This window comes from Saccopteryx leptura, chromosome 1, assembly GCF_036850995.1.
Source record: "Saccopteryx leptura isolate mSacLep1 chromosome 1, mSacLep1_pri_phased_curated, whole genome shotgun sequence".
Taxonomy (NCBI): domain Eukaryota; kingdom Metazoa; phylum Chordata; class Mammalia; order Chiroptera; family Emballonuridae; genus Saccopteryx; species Saccopteryx leptura.
Window position 1 is genome coordinate 269,691,227 of NC_089503.1, and position 22,347 is coordinate 269,713,573.

At 44.5% G+C, this 22,347-nt stretch overlaps 1 protein-coding gene and 1 non-coding gene across 4 annotated transcripts in view; one reads left to right on the plus strand and one right to left on the minus strand.

The window, feature by feature from the left end:
* Nucleotides 1-22,347, plus strand: part of ZNF496 (zinc finger protein 496) — a 36,443-nt gene that overhangs the window by 3,765 nt on the left and 10,331 nt on the right. For all 3 annotated transcript variants that reach the window (XM_066352726.1, XM_066352741.1, XM_066352737.1), the window contains exon 6: nucleotides 2,968-3,044. In XM_066352726.1, coding sequence (XP_066208823.1) covers nucleotides 2,968-3,044 — 77 coding nt within the window. The remainder of the gene's footprint in view (nucleotides 1-2,967; nucleotides 3,045-22,347) is intronic.
* Nucleotides 5,506-5,633, minus strand: LOC136389902 (small nucleolar RNA SNORA33). The gene has a single exon (XR_010748455.1). It is a non-coding gene; the product is annotated as a small nucleolar RNA SNORA33 (small nucleolar RNA).

The window sequence follows — 22,347 nt, forward strand, 5'->3', positions numbered from 1 at the left end:
GTTGCTGTCCCAGTGTAACCTGTGTCAGGAGCCAGACATGACCGTGTTCACTTGTCTCTCCAAACCTTTCTTTTCCGGCCAACCACCCACGATCTCAGGCTTGTTCATGTTGCTGCAGTGAAATACAGAAATACTCTCCGGGGACCAGGTTGGTGTCCAGGGATTAGGGCTTGAATGTCACCTAGATGTGTCTGAATGTCTGTACAAAGTGTGCTGGTGGCCACGGGCAGGTGGTTTTAACACCAGGCACCCTTCACTTTCAATCTTCTTACTATAACTTGGGGCCATGCCTCTATTCTCTGCAAGCCTCAGTGTCCTGGTCTTTCCAAAGGAGATAATCATTGCCCTTATTGGGTTTCTTGAGAACTAAAGGATTATATCCCTAAAATACTGAGTAGAGGACCTGAGCGAGCCATGATTTTTTAGTTAAAGTAATCCTTATGGGCAGTTGCGTTGCCCTCAGGTTGAATGAGTGACCTCTATGGTATGAGGGACACTTCAGGCAGCTTGCCACATTGATCTGTAGATAGCAGAGGGAAGAAGAGGCCAGGAGAGTGTTCTTGATATTCACAGCTGTTGTTCTTGGCATTGTAATAAGTTTTTCGATTGAAAAAAAATTTTTTGGCCTTGGCCGGTTGGCTCAGTGGTAGAGCGTCGGCCTGGCGTGCAGGAGTCCTGGGTTCGATTCCCGGCCAGGGCACACAGGAGAAGCACCCATCTGTTTCTCCACCCCTCCCCCTCTCCTTCCTCTCTGTCTCTCTCTTCCCCTCCCGCATCCAGGGCTCATTGGAGCAAAGTTGGCCTGGGCGCTGAGGATGGCTCCATGGCCTCTGCCTCAGGCGCTAGAATGGCTCTGGTTGCAACAGAGTAATTGCAGAGCATCGCCCCCTGGTGGGCATGCTGGGTGGATCCCAGTTGGGCGCATGTGGGAGTCTGTCTGCCTCCCCGTTTCCAACTTCAGAAAAATACCAAAAAAATTAGTTTTTTTTTTATTTCTTTATGGGTGAAACTATATTGACTTCCATATAAATTGAACTCTTCAGCCTTTCCTTGGTTAAAAGTTGTTGTTTGTTTTCTAGAAATGTCAAAGTCTCACAGACAGCAGACATTTCTTCCGCTACTGGAGGCTGGAAGTCTGAGATCTAGGTGTCACAGGGCTGGTTCCTTCTGAGACCTCTTTCTTTGGCATGTGAATGGCCATTGTCTTCCTTTGTCCTCATGTGGTTGTTCTGTGTGTGTCTGCATCTTAATCTCTTCTCATAAAAAAATCAGTCATATTGGGTTAAGGCCTATCCTAAAGATCTTATGTTAACTTAATTACCTCTTGAAAGACCCCCCATCTCCAAATATAGCCACATTTTGATGACTGGGGGATTGAGACTTCAATATGAATTTGGTGGGGGACACAGTTCAGCCTGTAATGATGTGTATAAGGGAAGCACCATTAGCCCAAATAAACACTGCATGTGCAGGCACCTGGGGTATGCAGGTTGTGGGTGGCAATAATGTCCTCAGGACTTCTTGGGGAAATTTGGAGCTAAGCCAATTACCACTGATGGGCTTCAGCTTGAAAGGCTCAGCTTCTCCATTTTCCATGCACAGTAATAAATGAACAAAGTAGACATGATGAGTTAGTTACTATGAGGACCCTAAATGCTCATGTGATTTATCATTGGAATGAGTCTCCAGTGAAAGCCATATAGTTCCTAAACCTGAAAGTCTTCCCCAAAAGCTAGATCCTGTTTAGAGACTGAAAGCTTTCCACAGTGACTTATAGAAGTGTCCATATACTCCAGTCCCCCTGGATAGGCAGGGGGGGCTGTCGTTCATTCCCCAGAGGTGGCAGATGAGAGTGCAGAATGAGCCTGACCTGTGGTGGTGCAGTGGATAAAGCGTTGACCTGGAAATGCTGAGGTCGCCGGTTCGAAACCCTGGGCTTGCCTGGTCAAGGCACATATGGGAGTTGATGCTTCCTGCTCCTCCCCCCTTCTCTCTCTCTCTCTCTCCTTTCTAAAATGAATAAATAAAATTAAAATAAAATTAAAAAAAAAAAGAGAGTGCAGAATGAAGTCACCTCTCACATTCACACCCACCCCGCTTGAGCTTCCCCAGCCGGGTGAGGAGGATGCCTCGCTTGGGTTACCCCCAAAGTCACTGCTGGCTAAGCTGCCTCCTGTGCTAGACCCTCGTTCTAAATAGCTACATCTGTCCCTACTGCATCCTGGGTCTGAAAGGTGAGGGACACTGCCTTCTGTTAGCTTTGACACCAATTTAACGTGTGGTCTGGAGTCAGCCTTCAGGAGACCAAGAGACAATGGTGCAGCTTCCCAAGTCTTATTCTAGGAAATGAGCACCTTTTGAAACGCAGCTTGTTTTCACATGCTGCATCTCGGGCCAGGTATGTGGCTCAGTGTTTCCGGAAGCCTGAGCAAGGTGTAGTTGCCAGTCAGGGAAAGAAGTCCTGTTGGAATAGCAACCCCTGTGCCCAGGCCCTGAGCTCAGGTTGAATGAGGTGGTCCCAGTGCTTAACTCTGCACTTTCTGGGTTGGTGGTGCGGGTGCTGTGGCTGGTGTGTGTCCTGTGGCGCCTAACAGTGACACAGTCTTTCTATGGAATTCACAGTTACAAGCTAACAGGTGGGTTCCTTTATATGACCCCGAACCCCACAGCTGTCTTCATTGCTGACAGCTCTTACTGATACCTTGACTCGGAACTCTAACCTTTATTTTCCCATATTTCAGATCATGAAGTTGAGGTCCCTTCACCTGTGGGCAGTTGCATCGCAACTTGGCAGCAGGACAGACCCAGCCAGGCATTCCCTGTTTAAGTCCCCATTGTTGAGTCTGAAAGCAAACTAACAAAAATCTTGTGGTTTGCCTAAAGCATTTTATGTGTGTTACCTAGTAATCTCCCAATGCAGGTAAAAGATATCCAGGTTATGAGATGCCCTTTTCTCCTCTCTTCCAGTTCCACAAGATGGGACCCTCCTTGAGGAAGAGAGCTTGAGGGATGCACCGCAGGTGACCGCCCTCCAGCTGCCCTTGGTGAGTGACTTCTGCAAGAGCCCTGAAAACCCTGCTTTGCCTCTCTGTCACCTACAGGGCGGCTTTTCCAGGACTCTATCCAGCTGGCTGTCTGCCACACAGACTGTCCCTAGCCCAGAAGAAGTAATAGGATGGACATGAGTCCTGCCCCACAGTCCAGGCTGCTCGCTGGGCTGGGTGTGTGTCACCTTCGGGAGCCTGTGCAGACCCTGGAGTCCCCATCTGTCTTCCTCTTGGCAGAGGGTGTTCGGGAATTTCCACATGAGGCTTACTTTCTCTGGTGTCCTCCCCAGGTGGGAGTTGTCCTCGTTCCTCACCTCTTTCCATGCCAGTTTCTGCCTGGGGCTGTGGTTTCTAACCATATCCCCTTCATTTTTCTTCCCAGCACTTTGCACTGTCTGGCATGAAACTTAGTTATTACAAGGATGGGGTTCCATAAAGGTCATGGGTCCCGTTGGGACTGGTTTTCGGCTGAAGAAGACGACCCGAAGGACAATAGACAACAGTTTTTCTCTTCACAGTGTATTTCCCAGGACTTTAACCAGGGAAGGGGGGCCGGCTCAGGGTTGGAAAGAACCTGTCGGATCCATGGGGTGGGGTCTGTCCTTTGGGGCTGCACACAGCATGCATTCCAGCATCTGTTGTGCACTGTTGTAGCTATTGGGCAAAACTACCCCATGGAGGTAAAACTGTTTCTTATCAAAAACTGATGCCTTTGACCATTATGACTTAACAAGGGGAATGCTCTTAGCTTAGCAACTGTTGAGGTTGGGTGTTCATCTGTGAATCTCAGTCCCTGTAGATGCCACAGTGAGCAGAAGATAGAAATTTTGATAAGTCCGTGCTGTTTATCATGCCAGTGAAGATCATTTCTGCCCAGTGCACTCAAAGTCACCACCTCGAAGGTCTTATTGTGTAGGGTTTTTTCTTTACTTTTATTCTTTAATTTTTACTTTTAATTGTAAAATACATATAACAGAATTTACACCCCAGTTATATTTAATGTATATTTTTTAGTTTGTTTAAATGTTCAGTAATCTTATTTACTTACTTTTATTTTTAGTGAGAGAGAGACACAGACAGACAGGAAGAGGAGAAATGAGAAATATGAGAAGTATCAACTCGTATTTGCGGCACTCTGGTTGTTCATTAGTTGCTTCTCATACATGCCTTGACCGGGGGGGGGGGGGGGGGGGGGTTGCTCCAGCCGAGCCAGTGACCTTGGGCTTCAAGCCAATAACTATGGGGTCATGTCTATGATCCCACACTCAAGGTGGTGAGCCAGCACTCAAGCTAGCAACCTCAGGGTTTTGAACCTGGGTCTTCAGCATCCCAGGTTGATGCTCTATCCACTGCACTACCATCTGGTAGTGTTCAGTAATCTTAAGTATATTCCCATTGTTGTGCAGCCAATCTCCAGATTTGTTCATCTTTCCAAACTGAAACTTCTCCCCCATTCAGTAATAATTCCCCACTCCCCATAATCCGGCCTTGTCGCCCTCTATCCCACCCACTCTTGAGAGTGCACGTGAGTGGAACCAGGCAGCATTTTTCCTTTCATGTCTGGCTTATGTCCCTCAGCATAATGTCCACAATGTACATCCATGACGTGGCAGGTGGCAGGTGGCAGGATTTTCCTCCTTGCTTTAATGCTACTCTGTGGTATGTGTACAACCCATTGTATGTACTCATTGACTCTCTGATGGGCACTTGGGTTGCTTCCACCTTCTGGCTCCAGTAAATAATGCTGCTATGAACATTGGTGTGTGTGAAGTGGTTTGTTTGTTTTTTAATTGTTTAGGTAACTGTAGATTCACCTGCAGTTGTAAGAAATAACAGATCCATTATACTCTTTACACAGAATGGCCATGTCCTGTAGCTACAGTGTCACACCAGCATGCTGATGTTCATACACATAGGACACAGCATGCTTGCTTTCAGAAGGATTCTTCCTGATGCTCTTACAGCCATGCTCACATCTCTCCCCCACCCTCATGGTCTCTAGTAATCACTGGTATGTTCTTCATCTCATAGTGGTGTTGTTTCAAGAACATTAACTAGGCGAGTTCATACAGCGTGTCCCATCTGGGGATAGACTGTTTTCAGTCAGTATAATTCTGTGGAGCTTCACCCAGTGTTTTGCATGTGTGAGGAGTCCGTTCAGTTTTCACTGCTGAGGAAGACCTCACGGTATGGATGTTCCAGTCTGTTGAACCATTCTCTTGCTGAAGGAGGTCTGGACTGTTTTCAGTTTGGGACATTTTGCATTAACGCCGCTTTAAACATTGTGTACAGGTTTTTGTGTGAACGTCAGTCTTCATTTTCTCTCGAGACACCTGAATTGTTGGGTTGTCTGATATCTTTTTCCATAGTGACCGTACCACTTTACATTCTTCACATCCTTGCCGGCATTTGATGTTGTCTGTTTTTTTAATTTGTTTTATTTCATTAATCTTTTTTTTCTTATAGCCATTTTCAGGGACCTTCATGACTTGAATGTCCTAAAGGTTCGTAACATGGCTTTGCTATTGCCAGCTTTCTCTAAGTTTCTGCAGAAACACATTCAGGTAAGCAGATGCTGGCTGGCTTTCCCTGTTTTTATATGTTATAGCCATTCTGAAAGATGCACAGTGATATCTCCATAAGGTTTAAATTTGCATTCTTTAGTTGGACATCTTCACGTGCTTCTCTGCCAGTTCTGTATCCTCTCTCTGAGACGTCTCTTCATAACTCTTCCCACGTTTCTAATGAGCCATTTTGCCTTTTTCACTGTTGATTTTAGAGAGCTCTTTATACAGCCTACATACTGTCCTGTGTTGGATGTATGTTCTGCAACTGTTTCCTCTCATCCCATCCCTTGCACAGGGTCTTGAGCAGAGCAAAAGTTTTTAATTTGGATTAAGTCCAATTGGTTGATTTTTTTTCCTTCTAAGGATTATCCTTTTGGTATAAAGTCTAAAGACTTTTTGCCTAGTTTTATATCCCAAAGATTTTTCTCTTATGTTTTTTCTTTGAGTTATACAGTGTACACTGAGGTCCAGGAATACATTTTAGTTCACAATCTGTGATCCTTCTGCTTTTAAATCCATAATCTATCATTTTTGTATAAAGTGGAATTACATCACAATTCTTCTTCCTCTTTTTTTTTTTTTCTAATGGATGTCCAGTTTGCTTTGGCACTATTGGCTGAAAAGCTTAGTTTCCACTAAATTGCTTTTGCTCTGTTGTCAGAAATCAGTTGAGCATATCTGTGGGTGTCTTTCTTGGGTTTTCTGTTTTGTTTTGTCTTTTTTTCATTGATGTTATTTGTCTTTCCACTAATAGTACACATTTCTAAATGTCAGTCTTAAAATTTGGTAGATCAGTTCCTCCTGTTTTATTCTTTTTCTAAATTATTGTGTTTATCTATTTTAGTCTCTTGGCCTTTTGATGTACATTTTAGAATAATCTTGTCTGTGTAATCAGCAAGTTCCACTGAAATTTTTTTTATATAATTTTTTCTTTTTCTTTTTTTTTTTTTTTTTTAGAGATACAGAGAGAGGGATAGATAGGGACAGACAGACAGGAATGGAGAAAGATGAGAGGTATCAATCATCATTTTTCATTGTGACACCTTAGTTGTTCATTGATTGCTTTCTCATATGTGCCTTGACCGTGGGCCTTCAGCAGACCGAGTAACCCTTTGCTTAAGCCAGCGACCTTGGGTCCAAGCTGGTGAGCTTTGCCCAAACCAGATGAGCCCACGCTCAAGCTGGCGACCTCGAGGTCTTGAACCTGGGTCCTCCGCATCCCAGTCTGACGCTCTATCCACTGCGCCACCGCCTGGTCAGGCTCCACTGAAATTTTGATAGTAATTTTGTTAAACCTGCATGTCAGTTTGGGGAACACTGACATTTTTACCACTTGAGCTATGATCTGGGAAGGGATGTGCCTCTCCATTCCCTGACATGATTTCTTTCATCACCATCTTGTGGTTCTCAGCATACAAGTCCTGTCAATGTTTGTTTAGATCTACACCTAAGTACTTCATTTTTTTAGCAATTGCAAATAGTATTGTTTTTTATTTTGATGACAATATACTCATTTCTAGTATAACAACAACAGTTTTGTATGTTTATTTTGTATTCTGTGACCTTGCTGGATTCATATATCAATTGAAGGAGGGTTTCATGTGTGCGTGCGCATTTGATTGTTTTTAAATAGAGTCCTGGATTTTCTATGTAGACAATTATGTCATCTACAAGTAAGGGCAGTTTTATTTCTTTCTAGCTTGTATGCCTTTATTTATTTATTTATTTATTTAGCCTTATTCCATTGGCTAGCGCCTCTATTACGTTATTGAAAAGCAGTGGTGAACGGAGCTATCCTTGCCTTCTGCCCAATCTTACCGGAAAGCGTTCATCTTTCACCATTAAATATGCTGTTAGCTAAAAGTTTCTGTATTCTTTTTATCAAGTTGAGGAAGTTCCTCAATTTTTTTTTTCTGAGAGCTTTTATTGTGTATAGACGTGTTGAGTTCTGTCACAGCTTTTTCTGCTTCAGTTGGTAACAAACGTGAATTTTCTTTTCTTTTTTAATCTTTTATTTATTTATTTATTCATTTTAGAGAGGAGAGAGAGTAAGAGAGAGAGAGAGAGAAAGGGGGAGGAGCAAGAAGCATCAACTCCCATATGTGCCTTGACCAGGCAAGCCCAGGGTACATTATATTAGGCTATTAATATGGTGGATTATGTTGATTGATTTTTCTTTTCTTTTTTAAGCTTGAACTAGGGCCCTGGCCGGTTTGCTCAGTAGATAGAGCATTGGCCCGGCATATGGACATCCTCGGTTTGATTCCCACTAAGGGCACACAGGAGAAGTGACCATCTATCTGCTCCTCTCTCTCTCCCTATTCCTCTCCCTCTCCCCATTCTCTCTTTCTTCCCCTCCCACAGCCAATGACTCAGTTGGTTTGAGGGGCTGAGGATAGCTCATTTGGTTTGAGCATTGCCCCCAAGCAGAGGTTGCCTGGTAGATCCCAGTCAGGGTGCATGCTAGAGTCTGTCTCACTATCTCCTCTCTTCTCCCTTAAAAAAAAAAAGATTGACTCATCCTTGCATCTGCTGGAGTAAACCTCTTCTTGTTATGATGTAAAATCTCTTTATATATTGCTGAGTTTTGTTTGCTATTATTTTGTTATTCGTATCTGTTCAGGAGAGATGTCAGTCTGTAGTTTTCTTTACTCTTTGTCTAGCTTTGGTCTCAAACTAATAGTAGCTTCATAAGACAAATTTGAGACTGTTCCCTTCTCTATATTCTAAAAGAGATTGTGCAGAATTGGCGTTAATTCTTTAAACATTTGGTATACTTCTGTAGTGAAACCATATGACTCAGGAGACCTAGAGGGGGTGTACTAAAAGTGGTATTTTAACTACAGGTTCAACATTCTTAATGGTTATGGGGCTATTCTTACTATCTGCTTCATAGCGGATGAGCTGTAGTGGTTTGTGCTTTTCAAGCATCCGCTATTTTTATCCTAAGTTGTCCAATTTATATATATAGAGTTATCTGTGGTATTCCTTCATCATCCAGTTACCCTCAGGGTCTGTGATATCACTACTTTATCTCTGATATGATATTGAAAATATGTCCTTCTCTCTTTTCTTTGTTAAACTTCCTAGAGGTTTCCATTTTATTTCTATTCCCAAAGATAACTTGCTCACTGTTTCATTCTTGCTTTCTCTTTACTGTTTTTGTGTTTTCTATTTTATTGATTTTCATCTCGTCTTTATTATCTTTATTCTGCGTGCTTTGGGTTTATTTTACTATTCCCTTTCTAGGTCCCTGAGGTGGAAGCTTAAGTTACTGATTTGGGACTTTCCCTCTTTTTTAGGGGGGGGAGCAGAAACAGAGAGAGGGACAGATAAAGACAGACAGGAAGGGAGAGAGATAAGCATCAATTCTTCGTAGGGGCATCTTAGTTTGTTGATTGCTTTCTCATATGTGCGGGGTAGGGTGGGTATGGGGGGGCTACAGCAGAGCAAGTGTCCCCTTGCTCAAGCCAGCGACCTTGGGGTCATGTCTATGATCCCACACTCAAGCCAGTAACCCTGCACTCAAGCCAGTGACAACACGCTAAAGCCAGGGATGAGCCTGTGCTCAAGCTGGTGACCTCAGGGATTTTGAACCTGGGTTCTCTGCATCCCAGTTCGATGCTCTGTCCACTGCACCACTGCCTGGTCAGGTGGGACTTTCTCTCTTATGAAAGCATTCCTAATGCAGGCATTGTAGCCTTATAAATGTTCCTCTTAGCACTGCTTTACTTATCCCACAAATCATAATACAATGCATCTTTATTTTCATTCATTTCAATATATTTTATATTTCCCATGACTCTTCTTCTTTGGCCCAAGGATTATTTAGATGTGTGTACTTTAATTTCCAAGGCTTGCAGATTTTCCTGTTAGCTTTCTATCATTTATTTTTAGTTTGATTCCATTGTGATCAGAGAAACACTGTATTATGCCAATTCTTTCAGATTTGTTAGGGGGTTTCTCCTCTCTTTCTGGAACCTCGGTAGCCCAGTGTGTGGTCTGTCTTGTGTGTTCTGTTGGTATTTGAAAGGGACATACAATTCGTTCTTGTTGGGTGCTCCGTAAATATTGATTAGAGCTTATCGGTTGGTGAAGCCATTGAGTTCTTCTCTACTGGTTGTTCTTCCCATGTTTGAGAGAGTTATGTTGATGTCTCCAGCTATAGTGACTCATCTATTTCTCTCCTCTCAGATCTATAGTTTCTGTCTACGCAGCTCCTGTTCAGTGCATTTGCATAGAATTGTTGTTCACATATTGACTTGCATATTTAAGAATGCTTTCTTGGGGGGGGGGCATTTATTATTATTATTAATGTCCCTCTCATAATTTTCTTTGTGTCAAAATCTACCTTTTCTGGCACCAATACAGCTATTTCTTTTCTTTTTGATTAATGATTGCATAGTACCCTCCATATGTTTGCTCCTAGCCGGCCTACATCATTGTATTTGAAGTGAGTTTTGTTTAAATATGTAGCAGACACAGGCAGAGGTCACTTTACTGTGTTTTGCAAATAGTGTTCTCATTAACATCTTTCCACCAGCAAAAACATTATTACTCACTGAGGGTTTAAATGATGGTTTGCATTTTATAGCAACAGAGTTTTTAAAAATGGAAGTATGTACATTGTTTTTTAGACAGTGCTGTTACATACTTACTAGACTGCAGTATAGTGTAAACATAGCTTTTGCATGCACTAGGAAACCAGGAAGTTTGTGTGACTCGCTTCCTTGCAATGTTTGCTTAAACACAGCAGTCTGAACCCGAACCTTCAGTATCTTCGAAGTCTTCCTGTAGTTGAGTCATGTTTTTTTTTATTTTTAAATTATTTATTTATTTGAGAGAGAGAAACACTGAGTTGTTTTTTCACTTATCTATGCCTGTATTGGTTGATTCTTTTATGTACCTTGCTCAGAGATCAAACCCAAAATCTCAGCTCCTAGTATCAGGAGGATCCTCCAAGCAACTGTGTCACCCAGTCAAGGCTGAGTCATACTTTTTAATCCGTTGCCCGTTGCTGTATTTTAACTGATATATTTATACCATTTGTATTTTAACATCATTATTGACATGTTAGGGTTTAAGCCTGTCTTCCCCCCACACACACACACACTCCGTTCTGTTCCTTCTGTTTTCTTGGTCTTGCCTTCCTGTGGGTTACTTGAACACTTTTAGAATTCCATTTTTCTTTACCTAGTGTATTGCTGAATGTATTTCTTCATATTGTTAAAAAATATTCAATGATACATATTTAAAGATGATACTGATTATTCAGGACCATTGTGGTACATGTAGGACCCCCACAGTGGGATTTTATAGTAGGGGAAAGAGATTGGGCTCAACTCCAAACATAGCAGGGGAAAGAGAGACTTTGTAGCCAAGGAGCAGGGTTAGGGTTAGGGGTCAGTGGATGGGAAATTACTAAGAGGAAACATCAGGGATAAAGGGGACTTTTGGGTATTCTGAGATCCAATTTCTGTTGGGAAGGGGTTTCCCCTATGTCCACAAAAATTCTCAAAGACAGCATAGATCCCACATCTAAGAGTATAGTCCTATAAGACTGCACAGTGACCTCACCCACTTCACTCACCAGTCACAAGCTCAGGCTCGTCACCTATGCTTCTGACGGACTGGCTATAAAATCAGAGGTTCCTGCAACCCCTTCTTTGGGTTTGATTAATTTGCTAAAGTGGCTCACAGAACCCAGAGGAACATTCTACTCACTAGGTCACCAGCCAGATGGAAGAGATGCCCAGGGCAAGGTATGTGCATAGGGAAAGGGGCTTCCATGTTCTCTGAACCCACCATGCTCCCTGCAGCTCCACATGTCCACCAACTGGGAAGCTCTCTGAACCCTGTTCTGGGTGTTTATGGAGGCATTATTACATTGTTGTGATTGATTAAATCATTGATGTTAGCTATCGATTCAACCTCCAGCCTCTCCTCCCTCTCTGGAGGTTGAGGGAGGGTGTGGGACTGATCATTTCAAACCCCTAGTCACTGGTTGGTTACCCTGGCAAACACTCCCCATCCTTAGGTAGGGTTCAAAGTCACCTCCTTAACATATATATAAAGACACCTTCGTCTTTGTCACTCTCATCACTTAGGAAGTTTCAAAGGCTTTAGGAGCTCTGTGCCAAAAGAGGGGGGAACATCAAATATGTATGTATTATAAATCGTTGCGTCAGAGCAGGGGTTCTGGCTAAACTGAACTAACAGGATTCTTGCTGAGGACAGGCCAGGGTTATCAGATGTCATCTGGAGGCAGTGCAGGGTGAGGAACCTGCTCAGATATCCAGGATGATGAGGGTGAAGGGTGGACTTTTACAAGGAAGTGTGCAGATGGGCCCTGGAGTAGGTTCAGAAGCCCTGACGAAAGTTTGTCAACCAAAGAATTTGTGTCAATTTAGCATTTTTAGAGATTACTCTGTGTATGGCCAGGTGCCTCCATTGTGGCCATTCACATGCAGGTTCTCATTAGATTAGGACAGTCGGTAATGAAACAATGGAGCCAAAAACTGGTGGGCCATTAGCTTTAATCCTAGCTTGCACCCGGCAGGCAAGAAATACACACAGAGGGAAGACACTTCCCTTTCCATTCAGGGCTCCCAAAGCCACTGACTCATCCGAGTTTCCTAGAATCAAAGGTTTCTAGCTCACCAGCCTTATTCACCTCTGTTTCCCATCTCCTTCTCTCTGCACAAACTGTACAAACTGGCTTTTCCTTCAGCACTCTGCCATCTTGGCTGCCTCTCCTCTCCTCCACGTGGCCTCTCTCTGCTCTCCTCTCTAATGCTTATCTCAGGAACCAAGAGAGCAAGCTCCCGGTCTGCCCCACTTTATAGTGTAGAAATCAAAACCTTTAATCCAATATACAAATAGGAAAATCTCTAATATAAAGTCATTTATCTGAGGCATAATGGTATTCCTCATGAGAGTGCACCACCCCACATCATGTAACAGTCAATGGTGTGGGCAAAAGCTGTTTTAAAACTAAGCCTTAGGCTATAATAACTTTGTTAGCTTACAGCCTGTCTCCCACACAATGCAAACTATAAGCGAGCAAACATATATATTATATTTATAAACTTATTTGACCAACACTCTGGTATTATATTGTATGTGTATAACTTCTCACACCCTTAACTTCACATTGCCCTTTCCCTTTTCTAACAAATTAATTTAAATAGTTCCTTTAACACATTTAAAAGCACATCCCAGTGTTGCAAGTTTTTCTTTAACTATCAAGCCTTATTTAGGAAACTTAGAAGGAATAGGAAGGCCTGTTACACTTACCATGTGTCGGCTCACCATCTTTTCCTTTCCTGTGTTCTGCATTTCCTTCTTTTGTTCTGAGGGGGAGGTAGAAATTTTCTTTGCCCTTCTAGGTTTTTTCAGCTACTAATGAAATCTACATGAGAAAGATTAACAAGAGGAAATAGCCAAAGTTAATGTGTACGTATATCCACACACAAACCTCACATGTGTGGGTGGTTCCAGACAGAAAGGTGACATGAGGTAGGTGTGGCATTCTGGGATGAGGTACAAGTCTGATACCTGGGGCTGTGGGGGGGATGCGTCACCGCAGGGGGAGCAGAAAGGCAGATGTTCAGTAATTAGAAGTTTGCCTGCCCTATGAGGAGCTCAAAAATAGTTATTGCCGGTGATTATTCTTATTACGGGCAAGGCCCCAATTTAAATTCTTCAAGGGAGAGGTGTCTCCTGAGCCTGCCGGGCCTCAAATACCTTCAGCTCAAAGCCAGCCTCAGGGCCTGTTTTGACCCTTCCAGCCTGTGGTTCCTTGTTTCTTTTCTGTTCATATGGCCTTTTGCCATTCTTTTATGGTAAGTGTGCTGTGGGCATCATCTGAGGATGTCTTGATCCCTCTTCATTCTTGAGGACTGTTTTCACCACAGGAGGTACTGATGGCTCTGGCTTCCTCTCAGCACTGGGGAATATGGACCCTTCCTTCGTCCTCCATGGCTTCTGACCAGAGATGGGCTGTCGTCTGAATTTCCTTTTTTACTCTAGGGAATATAGCATTTTTTCTCTGGTGAGTTTTAAGGGTTTTTTTCTTCATGTTTCCTTTATTTTCTGAAATTTATTGTGATGCCTCTTGGCATGAATTTCTTTGGGTTGCTGATTTGGGGTTTCCTTTGCTGTTTGAATCTGGTTTTGTGTCTCGTTCTGAATCAGGAAAGTCTCGGACTATTTTCCCTTCAGATACTTTTTTCAGCACACCTGCTCTTTCTTTCCAGAGTTCTTATTACACGAATTTTACTTTCTTTTTTTCTTTCTTTCTTTCTTTTTTTTTTCTGTATTTTTCCGAAGTGAGAAGCTGGGGGGAGGCAGACAGACTCCAGCATGCACCCGACCGGGATCCACCCGGCCCGCCCACCAGGGGGCGATGCTCTGCCCATCTGGGGCCTTGCTCCACTGCAACCCAAGCCATTCTAGTGCCTGAAGAGAGGCCATGAAGCCATCCTCAGTGCCTGTGTCAACTTTGCTCCAGTGGAGCCTTGGCTGCGGAAGGGGAAGAGAGAGAGAGAGAGAGAGAAAGGAGAGGGGGAAGGGTAGAGAAGCCAATAGGCATTTCTCCTGTGTGCCCTGACTGGGAATCGAACCCGGGACTTCCACACGCCTGGCTGATGCTCTACCGCAGGGCCAGATTTTACTTCTTATTACGGTTGCAACATTTTTGTTGAGAAATCAGTTGACAGTCTTATAGGAGCTCCCTTGTAGGTTTGTAGGTAACTAACTGCTTTTCTCTTCCTGCTTTTTTTTTTTTTTTTTTTTTTTTTGTATTTTTCTGAAGCTGGAAACGGGGAGAGACAGTCAGACAGACTCCCGCATGCGCCCGACCGGGATCCACCCGGCACGCCCACCAGGGGCGATGCTCTGCCCACCAGGGGGCGATGCTCTGCCCCTCCGGGGCGTGCTCTGCCCCTCCGGGGCGTTGCTCTGCCACGACCAGAGCCACTCTAGCGCCTGGGGCAGAGGCCAAGGAGCCATCCCCAGCGCCCCGGCCATCTTTGCTCCAATGGAGCCTCAGCTGCGGGAGAGGAAGAGAGAGACAGAGAGGAAGGAGTGGGGGGGGTGGAGAAGCAAATGGGCGCTTCTCCTATGTGCCCTGGCTGGGAATCGAACCCGGGTCCCCTGCACGCCAGGCCGATGCTCTACCGCTGAGCCAACCAGCCAGGGCCTCTTCCTGCTTTTAAGATTCTCTCTTTGTCCTTAACCTTTTGCATTTTAATTTTGGAGTGCTTGGTGTGAGCTTTTTTGGGTTCATCTTTTTTGGGACTCTCTGTGCCTCCTGAACTTGTATGTCTGTTTTCTTCATTGGTTAGGAAAGTTTTTCATGATTCATTTTTCAGATAGGTTTTTTTTTTTTTTTTTTTTACAGGGACAGAGAGAGTCAGAGAGAGGGATAGATAGGGACAGACAGGAATGGAGAGAAATGAGAAAATGAGAAGCATCAATCATTAGTTTTTCGTTGCAACATCTTAGTTGTTCATTGATTGCTTTCTCATATGTGCCTTGACCGCAGGCCTTCAGCAGATCGAGTAACCCCTTGCTCGAGGCAGCGACCTTGGGTCCAAGCTGATGAGCTTTTTTTTTTTCTCAAGCCAGATGAGCCTGCGCTCAAGCTGGTGACCTCGGGATCTCAAATCTGGGTCCTTCCGCATCTCAGTCCGACGCTCTATCAACTGCCCCACCGCCTAGTCAGGCTCAGATAAGTTTTTAATTCTGTTTTCACTCTTTTCTCCTTCCAGCACCTTCATGATGCAAAAGTTGATACACTTGAAGTTGCATCAGAGCCTCCTTATTGACCTGAGCAGGGCACATGAGGTGTATCTCACCCCTATAGGGGCTGTGTGCACCCTCTTTTGGTAGTTGAGCCTTGATTGTGGTTCGCACATCAGTTGGAGAGATTTACCCCCAGGCTAATTGGCTGCAAAGACTGGCTATGACCACCAGCCTCCGACCATCATGGAGAATCAGCTGTGCTTGGGCTGACCTACAGAGCAAGACTTACTTCAGCAGGGCTCTGGTGCCCACTGATCCTACCCCTTGAGTGTGCCACTTGTGGAGGTGTTTGGTTGGTGGTGTTTTGAAGTGGTCTGAAGCTGTTCACTGGGTGTGCTGGCTCGGGGGTCTTCCAGGAGGTGCAGGTCAAGGTCAGCTACCACCTGTGTTCTGCCCTGGGGCCACCTGGCATGAGCTACAAAGCAATCTGCAGAATGCTGCTACCTGTGCTGGGCTTGGAGGTACCTAGGAAAAGCCTAGCTGTGAACCAAGGCTGGCTGCTGCTAGTTCTAAGCCTGGAGCTGCTTAGAGGTGCAGTGCATGCCAAGGCCAGATGCTGCTGGTTTGAGAAATTTTATGGAAATTTGAAGCATGAGCCAAACAGGCCATTCAAATGGAAAAGCCACTGGAATCAGTTTGGGTGGAGCAGGGTCTCAGGGAATCACCAGGGCAGAGCTAACAGTGTTAACCAGATTAATAGAGACTCAGATATGTTGCTCACCTGCAGTGTCCTCTGTTGGGGGAGGGCTCATAAAAGAAACAATGGTCTCTGTCAGCATTTCTGTCTGGGAGAAAGCTGCCCCTCCAGCTTGTCCTTATACAAGATAATTCAATTCTTCCCTATATGTCTTTGGTGCCTTTCAAGCTGCTGCCTCAGCACTAGAGCTCAGGGAGTGGTTCTGAGTAAGTCCATGCAAGAGCCCTTTAAGAGGAATGCCTGGGACTCCAGCAGCCCTCTGTTTTTCCTCAGCCTCTGTTGGTTGTCTCCTGCCACAAGTTATGGGGACTTCTCTTCCTGGCTTTGGAACCCTGAGTTGGGTGCCTGGTGTGGGGCTGTGACCCCTTGTTTCTCAGAGGGAACCTTTGCAGCCAAGATATCTCTTCTGATTTTTATATGTCACAGGTGGGCTTGCAGCCAGCCATCTCATTTCACCACCTTCCTACCAGTCTCATGTGGCTTCTTTAAATCCTTGGTTGTAGGACTTCCATTCAGCTAGATTTCATGCGGTTCTGACTTACTATGGTTCTGTAGTTTCATTGTAGTTTTGATATGGTTGTGGGATGTGAGTATTACCTTCACTTTCTTCCCCATGACCCTAAATCATTTCTAGATTTAGATTTAAAGTGAGAGATGTGAGACTCTGCTGTACAGTTATCAGTAGGATTCATCTCACTATTGTTATGTCTCAGGGAACAGGGAGGCCTGAGGAGAGGGAAAGAGGTGGGGCAGTCAGAGCTCACAACCCTTATTGGTTACATTCGCCCTCTGATACAGGCATGGGCATGGCACCCCAAACAGTTACAGTAGCAACATCAGCTGGTACCCCGAACAGTAACAGTAGCAACATCAAAGATCACTGGTCACAGATCACCATAACAAACATAATCATGAAAATGTTTAAAATATTATGAGAGTTTCCAAAATGTAGCATAGAGGTGCACAGTGCAGGGTCTGTGCACCTGGGGTTTCATTCTGTTCTTTTCTCTCCTGTCTTCTTGGCTGAAACTATTTCTTTTCTTTTTAATGTTGATTTTATTGATTTAGACAGACAGACAGGAATATCCATCTGTTCTGGAATGTGCCCTGACTGGGGATCGAACTGGCAACCTCCACACTTTGGGACAATGCACCAACGAAGCTATCCAGCCAGGGCTTTCCTGAGACTTTCTTTCTCTATGGAGGCTTTTTTGCTTGTTTTTAGTGTGTTTGTAATTGATCAGTAGATTCACTGTCCTTGTTCTGGGAGTTCCTATCAGTGGAGTCCTGCAGTATGTCATGTTCCTCTGCCCAGTGATTTAAGCACCATTCACATGTGTGTTTCAGTCGTTTGTTGCTTTTCATTGCTGAATGGTATTCCATTGTACAACTGTGTCACAGCTAGTTTATCCATTGACCAACCAACTATTGATAAAATATTTCGGTAACTTTCATTTTTGTCTCTTATGAATGAAGCTTCTATGAACATTCATATGCAAGTCTTTTTGTGGATGAATGTTTTCATTTGAGATAATGGCCTGGGGTTGAGATTTTCACAGGGTCAGTGATTAATGATACGAGAAATGGCTGTTTCCTGTAGTGCACTACCACTTACACTTCTGCCACAGCAATGGGGGTCCAGTTGTCTCGTGTCTTCACCATCCTTTGGTTTAAAAAACCCCACTTATTTTAACCATAAAAGTAGATATCTGATTGTGGTTTAATTTATATCCCCTATTGACTAATGAAGTTGACTATCTTTTCATCTGTTGTGGATCTTTTATGCATCATTTATGAAATGTTCAAATATTTCCCTTTTTATTGGCTCACTTGTCTTACTGTGTTTTAAGAGCTTTTAAAAATATATGTATTCTGGATAGAAGTTCTTTGTCAGATGTGTGTATTGGGAATATTTTCTTTCATTCTATGGCTTGCCTTTCACTGTTTTAATAATGTGTTTTGGGCCCTGGCCAGTTTGCCCAGCAGTAGAGCATCAGCCAGGCGTGTGGAAGTCTTGGGTTTGATTCCCTGGCAGGGCACACGGGAAAAGTGCCCATCTGCTTCTTCACACCCCCCACACACCTTTTTTCTCCTCCCACAGCCATGGCTCAAATGAGCAAGTTGGCCCTGGGTGCTAAGGATGGCCTTGCCTTAGGCACTAAAATAACTTAGTTGCTGAGCAGCGGAGCAGCGGCCCCACATGGGCAGAACATCAGCCCCATATGGGGGTTGTCAGATGGATCCCTGTTGGGGCTCATGCAGGAGTCTGTCTCTCCGCCTTCCTGCCTCTCACTTGATAAAATAATAATAATAATGTTTTGAAGATTGAACGTCTTTTTTTTTTTTTTCTATGAGAGAAAAGGACAGACAGGGACAGATAGACAGGAAGGGAGATCGAGGGGAAGCATCAACTTGTAGTTGTGGCACCTTAATTGCTCATTGATTGGTTTCTCATATGCATCTTAACCAGGGCACTCCAGCTGAGCCAGTGACCCCTTGCTCAAGCCAGAGACCTTGGACTCAAGCCAGCAACCTTGGACTTCAAGCCAGTGACCTTTGGGCTCAAGCCATGGGGTGATGTCTATGACCCTGCGCTCAAGCTAGTGACCTCAGTTTCGAACCTGAGTCCTCAGCATCCCAGGCTGATGCTCTATGTACTGCACCACTGCCTGGTCAGGCTAAAAATTATGTACAGTGGTACCTTAAGATACGAATTTAATTCGTTCTGTAACCGAGCTTGTAAGTCAGTCAACTCGTATATCAAACTGCTAATACTGGACCCGTGCGCCAATGCGCCAACTAGCAGTAGCTTCCCGAATCACGACTTGTATCTCGGAATTTCACTCGGATCTCAAACAAAAATATGGACCGAGTTGCAGCTCGTATCTTAAAAAAATTCATATGTTGGTCTGTTCGTATCTCAAGGGTACCACTCTATTTTTTAAAAGCTGGAGGAGAGCCTAACCAGGTGGTGGTGTAACCATAGAGCATTGACCTGGAATGCTGATGTCCCTGGTCAGAAACCCTGAAGTCACCAGCACGGAATTATCAACATGATCCCAAGGTCACTGGCTTAAGCAAGGGGTCACTGGCTCAGATTGGGCACCCCAGTCAAGGTACGTATGAGAAAGCAATCAATGAACAACTAAAGTGACACAACTACAAATTGATGCTTTTCATCTTTCCCTTCCTGTCTCTCTCTCTCTCTCTCTCTCAAAATCAATAAAAAAATAAAATAAAATAAAAGAAGAAGCTACTTCGGAATTTAAATTTGGATGTTTTCCTGGACTGGCTATATGCAGAAGGATTCTCTTGTGGTTCTGGGAAGGGCAGTAAGCACAGCTTGTCAACCACGCAATTATAAGAGTCAGCGACCCATGCTTTACAGTGTGGTGCTGCATGCATTTCCTTTTCTTTCTTATTTTCTTTTTATTTTTTTGACAGAGACAGAGAGAGGGACAGACAGGAAGGGAGAGAGGTGAGAAGCATCAATTCTTCATTGCAGCACCTTCACTATTCATTAATTGTTTTCTCATATGTGCCCTGATGTGGGGGCTACAGAAGAGCAAGTAACCCCTTGTTGAAGCCCACGACCTTGGTTTTCAAGCCAGCGACCTTTGGGCGCAAGCTAGCAACCATGGGGTCATGTGTAAGATCCTACACTTAAGCCAGCAACCTTGTACTCAAGCCGGATGAGCCCGTGCCGGTGACCTTAGGGTTTTGAACGTGGGTCCTCTGCGTCCCAGTCTGACACTCTATCCCACTGTACCACCACCTGGTCAGGCTCCTTTTCTTTTTTCTTTTTTCCTAAGTGAGTGGAGGGAATATAGAACCCCACATGTACCCCAACAGGTATCCACTGACAACCCCATTGGGGCCAACGCTCGAGTACCAAGCTATTTCTTTTCTTTTCTTTTTTTTTTTTTTTTTGTATTTTTCTGAAGCTGGAAATGGGGAGAGACAGTCAGACAGACTCCCGCATGCGCCCGACCAGGATCCACCTGGCACGCCCACCAGAGGCGATGCTCTGCCCACCAGGGGGCGATGCTCTGCCCCTCCGGGGCGTCGCTCTGCCGCGACCAGAGCCACTCTAGCGCCTGGGGCAGAGGCCAAGGAGCCATCCCCAGCGCCCGGGCCATCTTTGCTCCAATGGAGCCCCGGCTGCGGGAGGGGAAGAGAGAGACAGAGAGGAAGAAGGGGGGGGTGGAGAAGCAAATGGGCGCTTCTCCTATGTGCCCTGGCTGGGAATCGAACCCGGGTCCCCCGCACACCAGGCCGACGCTCTACCGCTGAGCCAACCGGCCAGGGCCCAAGCTATTTCTAATGCCTGAGGCTGACGCTCTTGGACCAACCTAGCTGTCCTCAGCACCCAGGGCCAATTCTCCAACCAACTGAGCCACTGGCTGCAGGAGGGGAAGAAAAAGAGAGAAGGGGGAGAGAGGGGGGAGAAGGAGGTGGTCACTTCTCCTGAGTGCCCTGACCAGGAATCAAACCTGAATGTCCATACTGATGATATAGCCACTGAGCCACCAGCCAGGGCCATGCATTTTCAACTTAGGATCTTTCAATTTATGATGGGTTTATCAGGATATAACCCCGTCTGGGTCGAGGAGCATCTATACTGGGACAGAGCTAAATATTATTTGACAAAAGAAGGAGTGAAGTCACTACACTAAAATTCTGCACATCAGTTTAAGCCAATGAACTAGACCTATGTATAGGCACATGAATAAATCTTAAACAGAATGGGAGAGTAAGGCAAGTTCAACATTTAAAACACCCAAAACATTTCTGTGTCATCATTTCACTATATTCAAATGTAATTTGAGTTTAAAAGACATGCACTGAATATAAAAGCCATATAAAATATGGCAGCCTCCCTCCGGGAAGGTCTGAAAGGGGGACTTGGGACTGGAGATGCTCAGAGACCAACCACTGGCAGACTGTGACCCACTCCTCACAGCCTTTCAAAGAAAACATGAAGCAAGGACTGTAATCTGTTTATAATTTTTTATAACTTAAAGGCGAGGACCTCTCAATTTTGTCTCAGTTTTTAACCCTTTGAGTGAGTTTTTTGTAACTCTTTGAGTGAGGACATACATGAACATTTGTACTACTCAAAGGGTTAATGAAACCTAAATGATCTGTGCTTAGGGTCAGTCTTCAGACAGCAGAAAAAGGTGTGAAGAAGGAGCCCGATGTGCTTCTCCCAAACTGTCTTCTTCTGCACTCTTCTGCACACACCTGTGCACATGTCCCTGGTGATTTCCTCAGAACAATGTCCCGGAAGTGGAATTTCTGAGTCACAGGGTGTCCTTCTTTTTTCCCAAAATTGTCCAGAAGTTTCCCCCAGGACCCAGGGCAGCATTACATTTGATCTCATATTTTCCAGATGGGCTTAAACAAACAAAAAAAAAGTATTTGTGACGGTTTAACTGTTGTCATATATATGTAAGGATGTTGAACTTCACTTGTGTACCTGATGATTAACATTTAAAGACACAATATATGTTTAGCAAGATACCTAGGGCCCGTTAGAAAGCTTTGACCTGGCAATTTCAAGTCTTGTCACACTCACCTGTGGAAGTCTTCTTAATTTCTTTTCTTGGAAAGGTAATTACTACTTCATAGTTCAGAAGACACTAAATGATATTGAACCCATGTCCAATTTTTCTAATGTTGTAAAGCAGTAACTAGACCATGACTTTACAGACATTTTGGCTGTCTGTTCTGTGTAACGTGGGCTGTCCTGGGCACTGTGGGTTGTTGAGTGGTGTCCCTGGCCTCCAGTCTATTGATGTCAGTAGTGCCCACCTAGTGGTAACAAATGTCTCCTGGCATTGCCACATATCCTGGGTGCAGAACCTGCCCCCCTTGGTTCAGAACCACAATGCTATAGGAAATCATGCTGATGTGTGATTTTTTGCCTAGAAGATTCATGTGGACACTTGGGGTAACTGGGTAACATATCATAATGTCTGTAAGTCCCCAGTGACCCAGAGAATGAATAAACATGCCCACCTGTCACATATGAGAGACGGGGCAAATGTGACAGATTAAGGCAGATGTTGACTTGATGAATCTGCTCCACCTCTGGTCTCCCTGGGTTAGTATGCAATACAGATAGACGGGGTGAGGAGGAGCCCAAGGCATCACAGGGTATTCACTGAAAACTGTCCTTTCCCAGCCCTGTCCCCCCCACACCTGAGCCTGGCCCCAGAGCAACCAT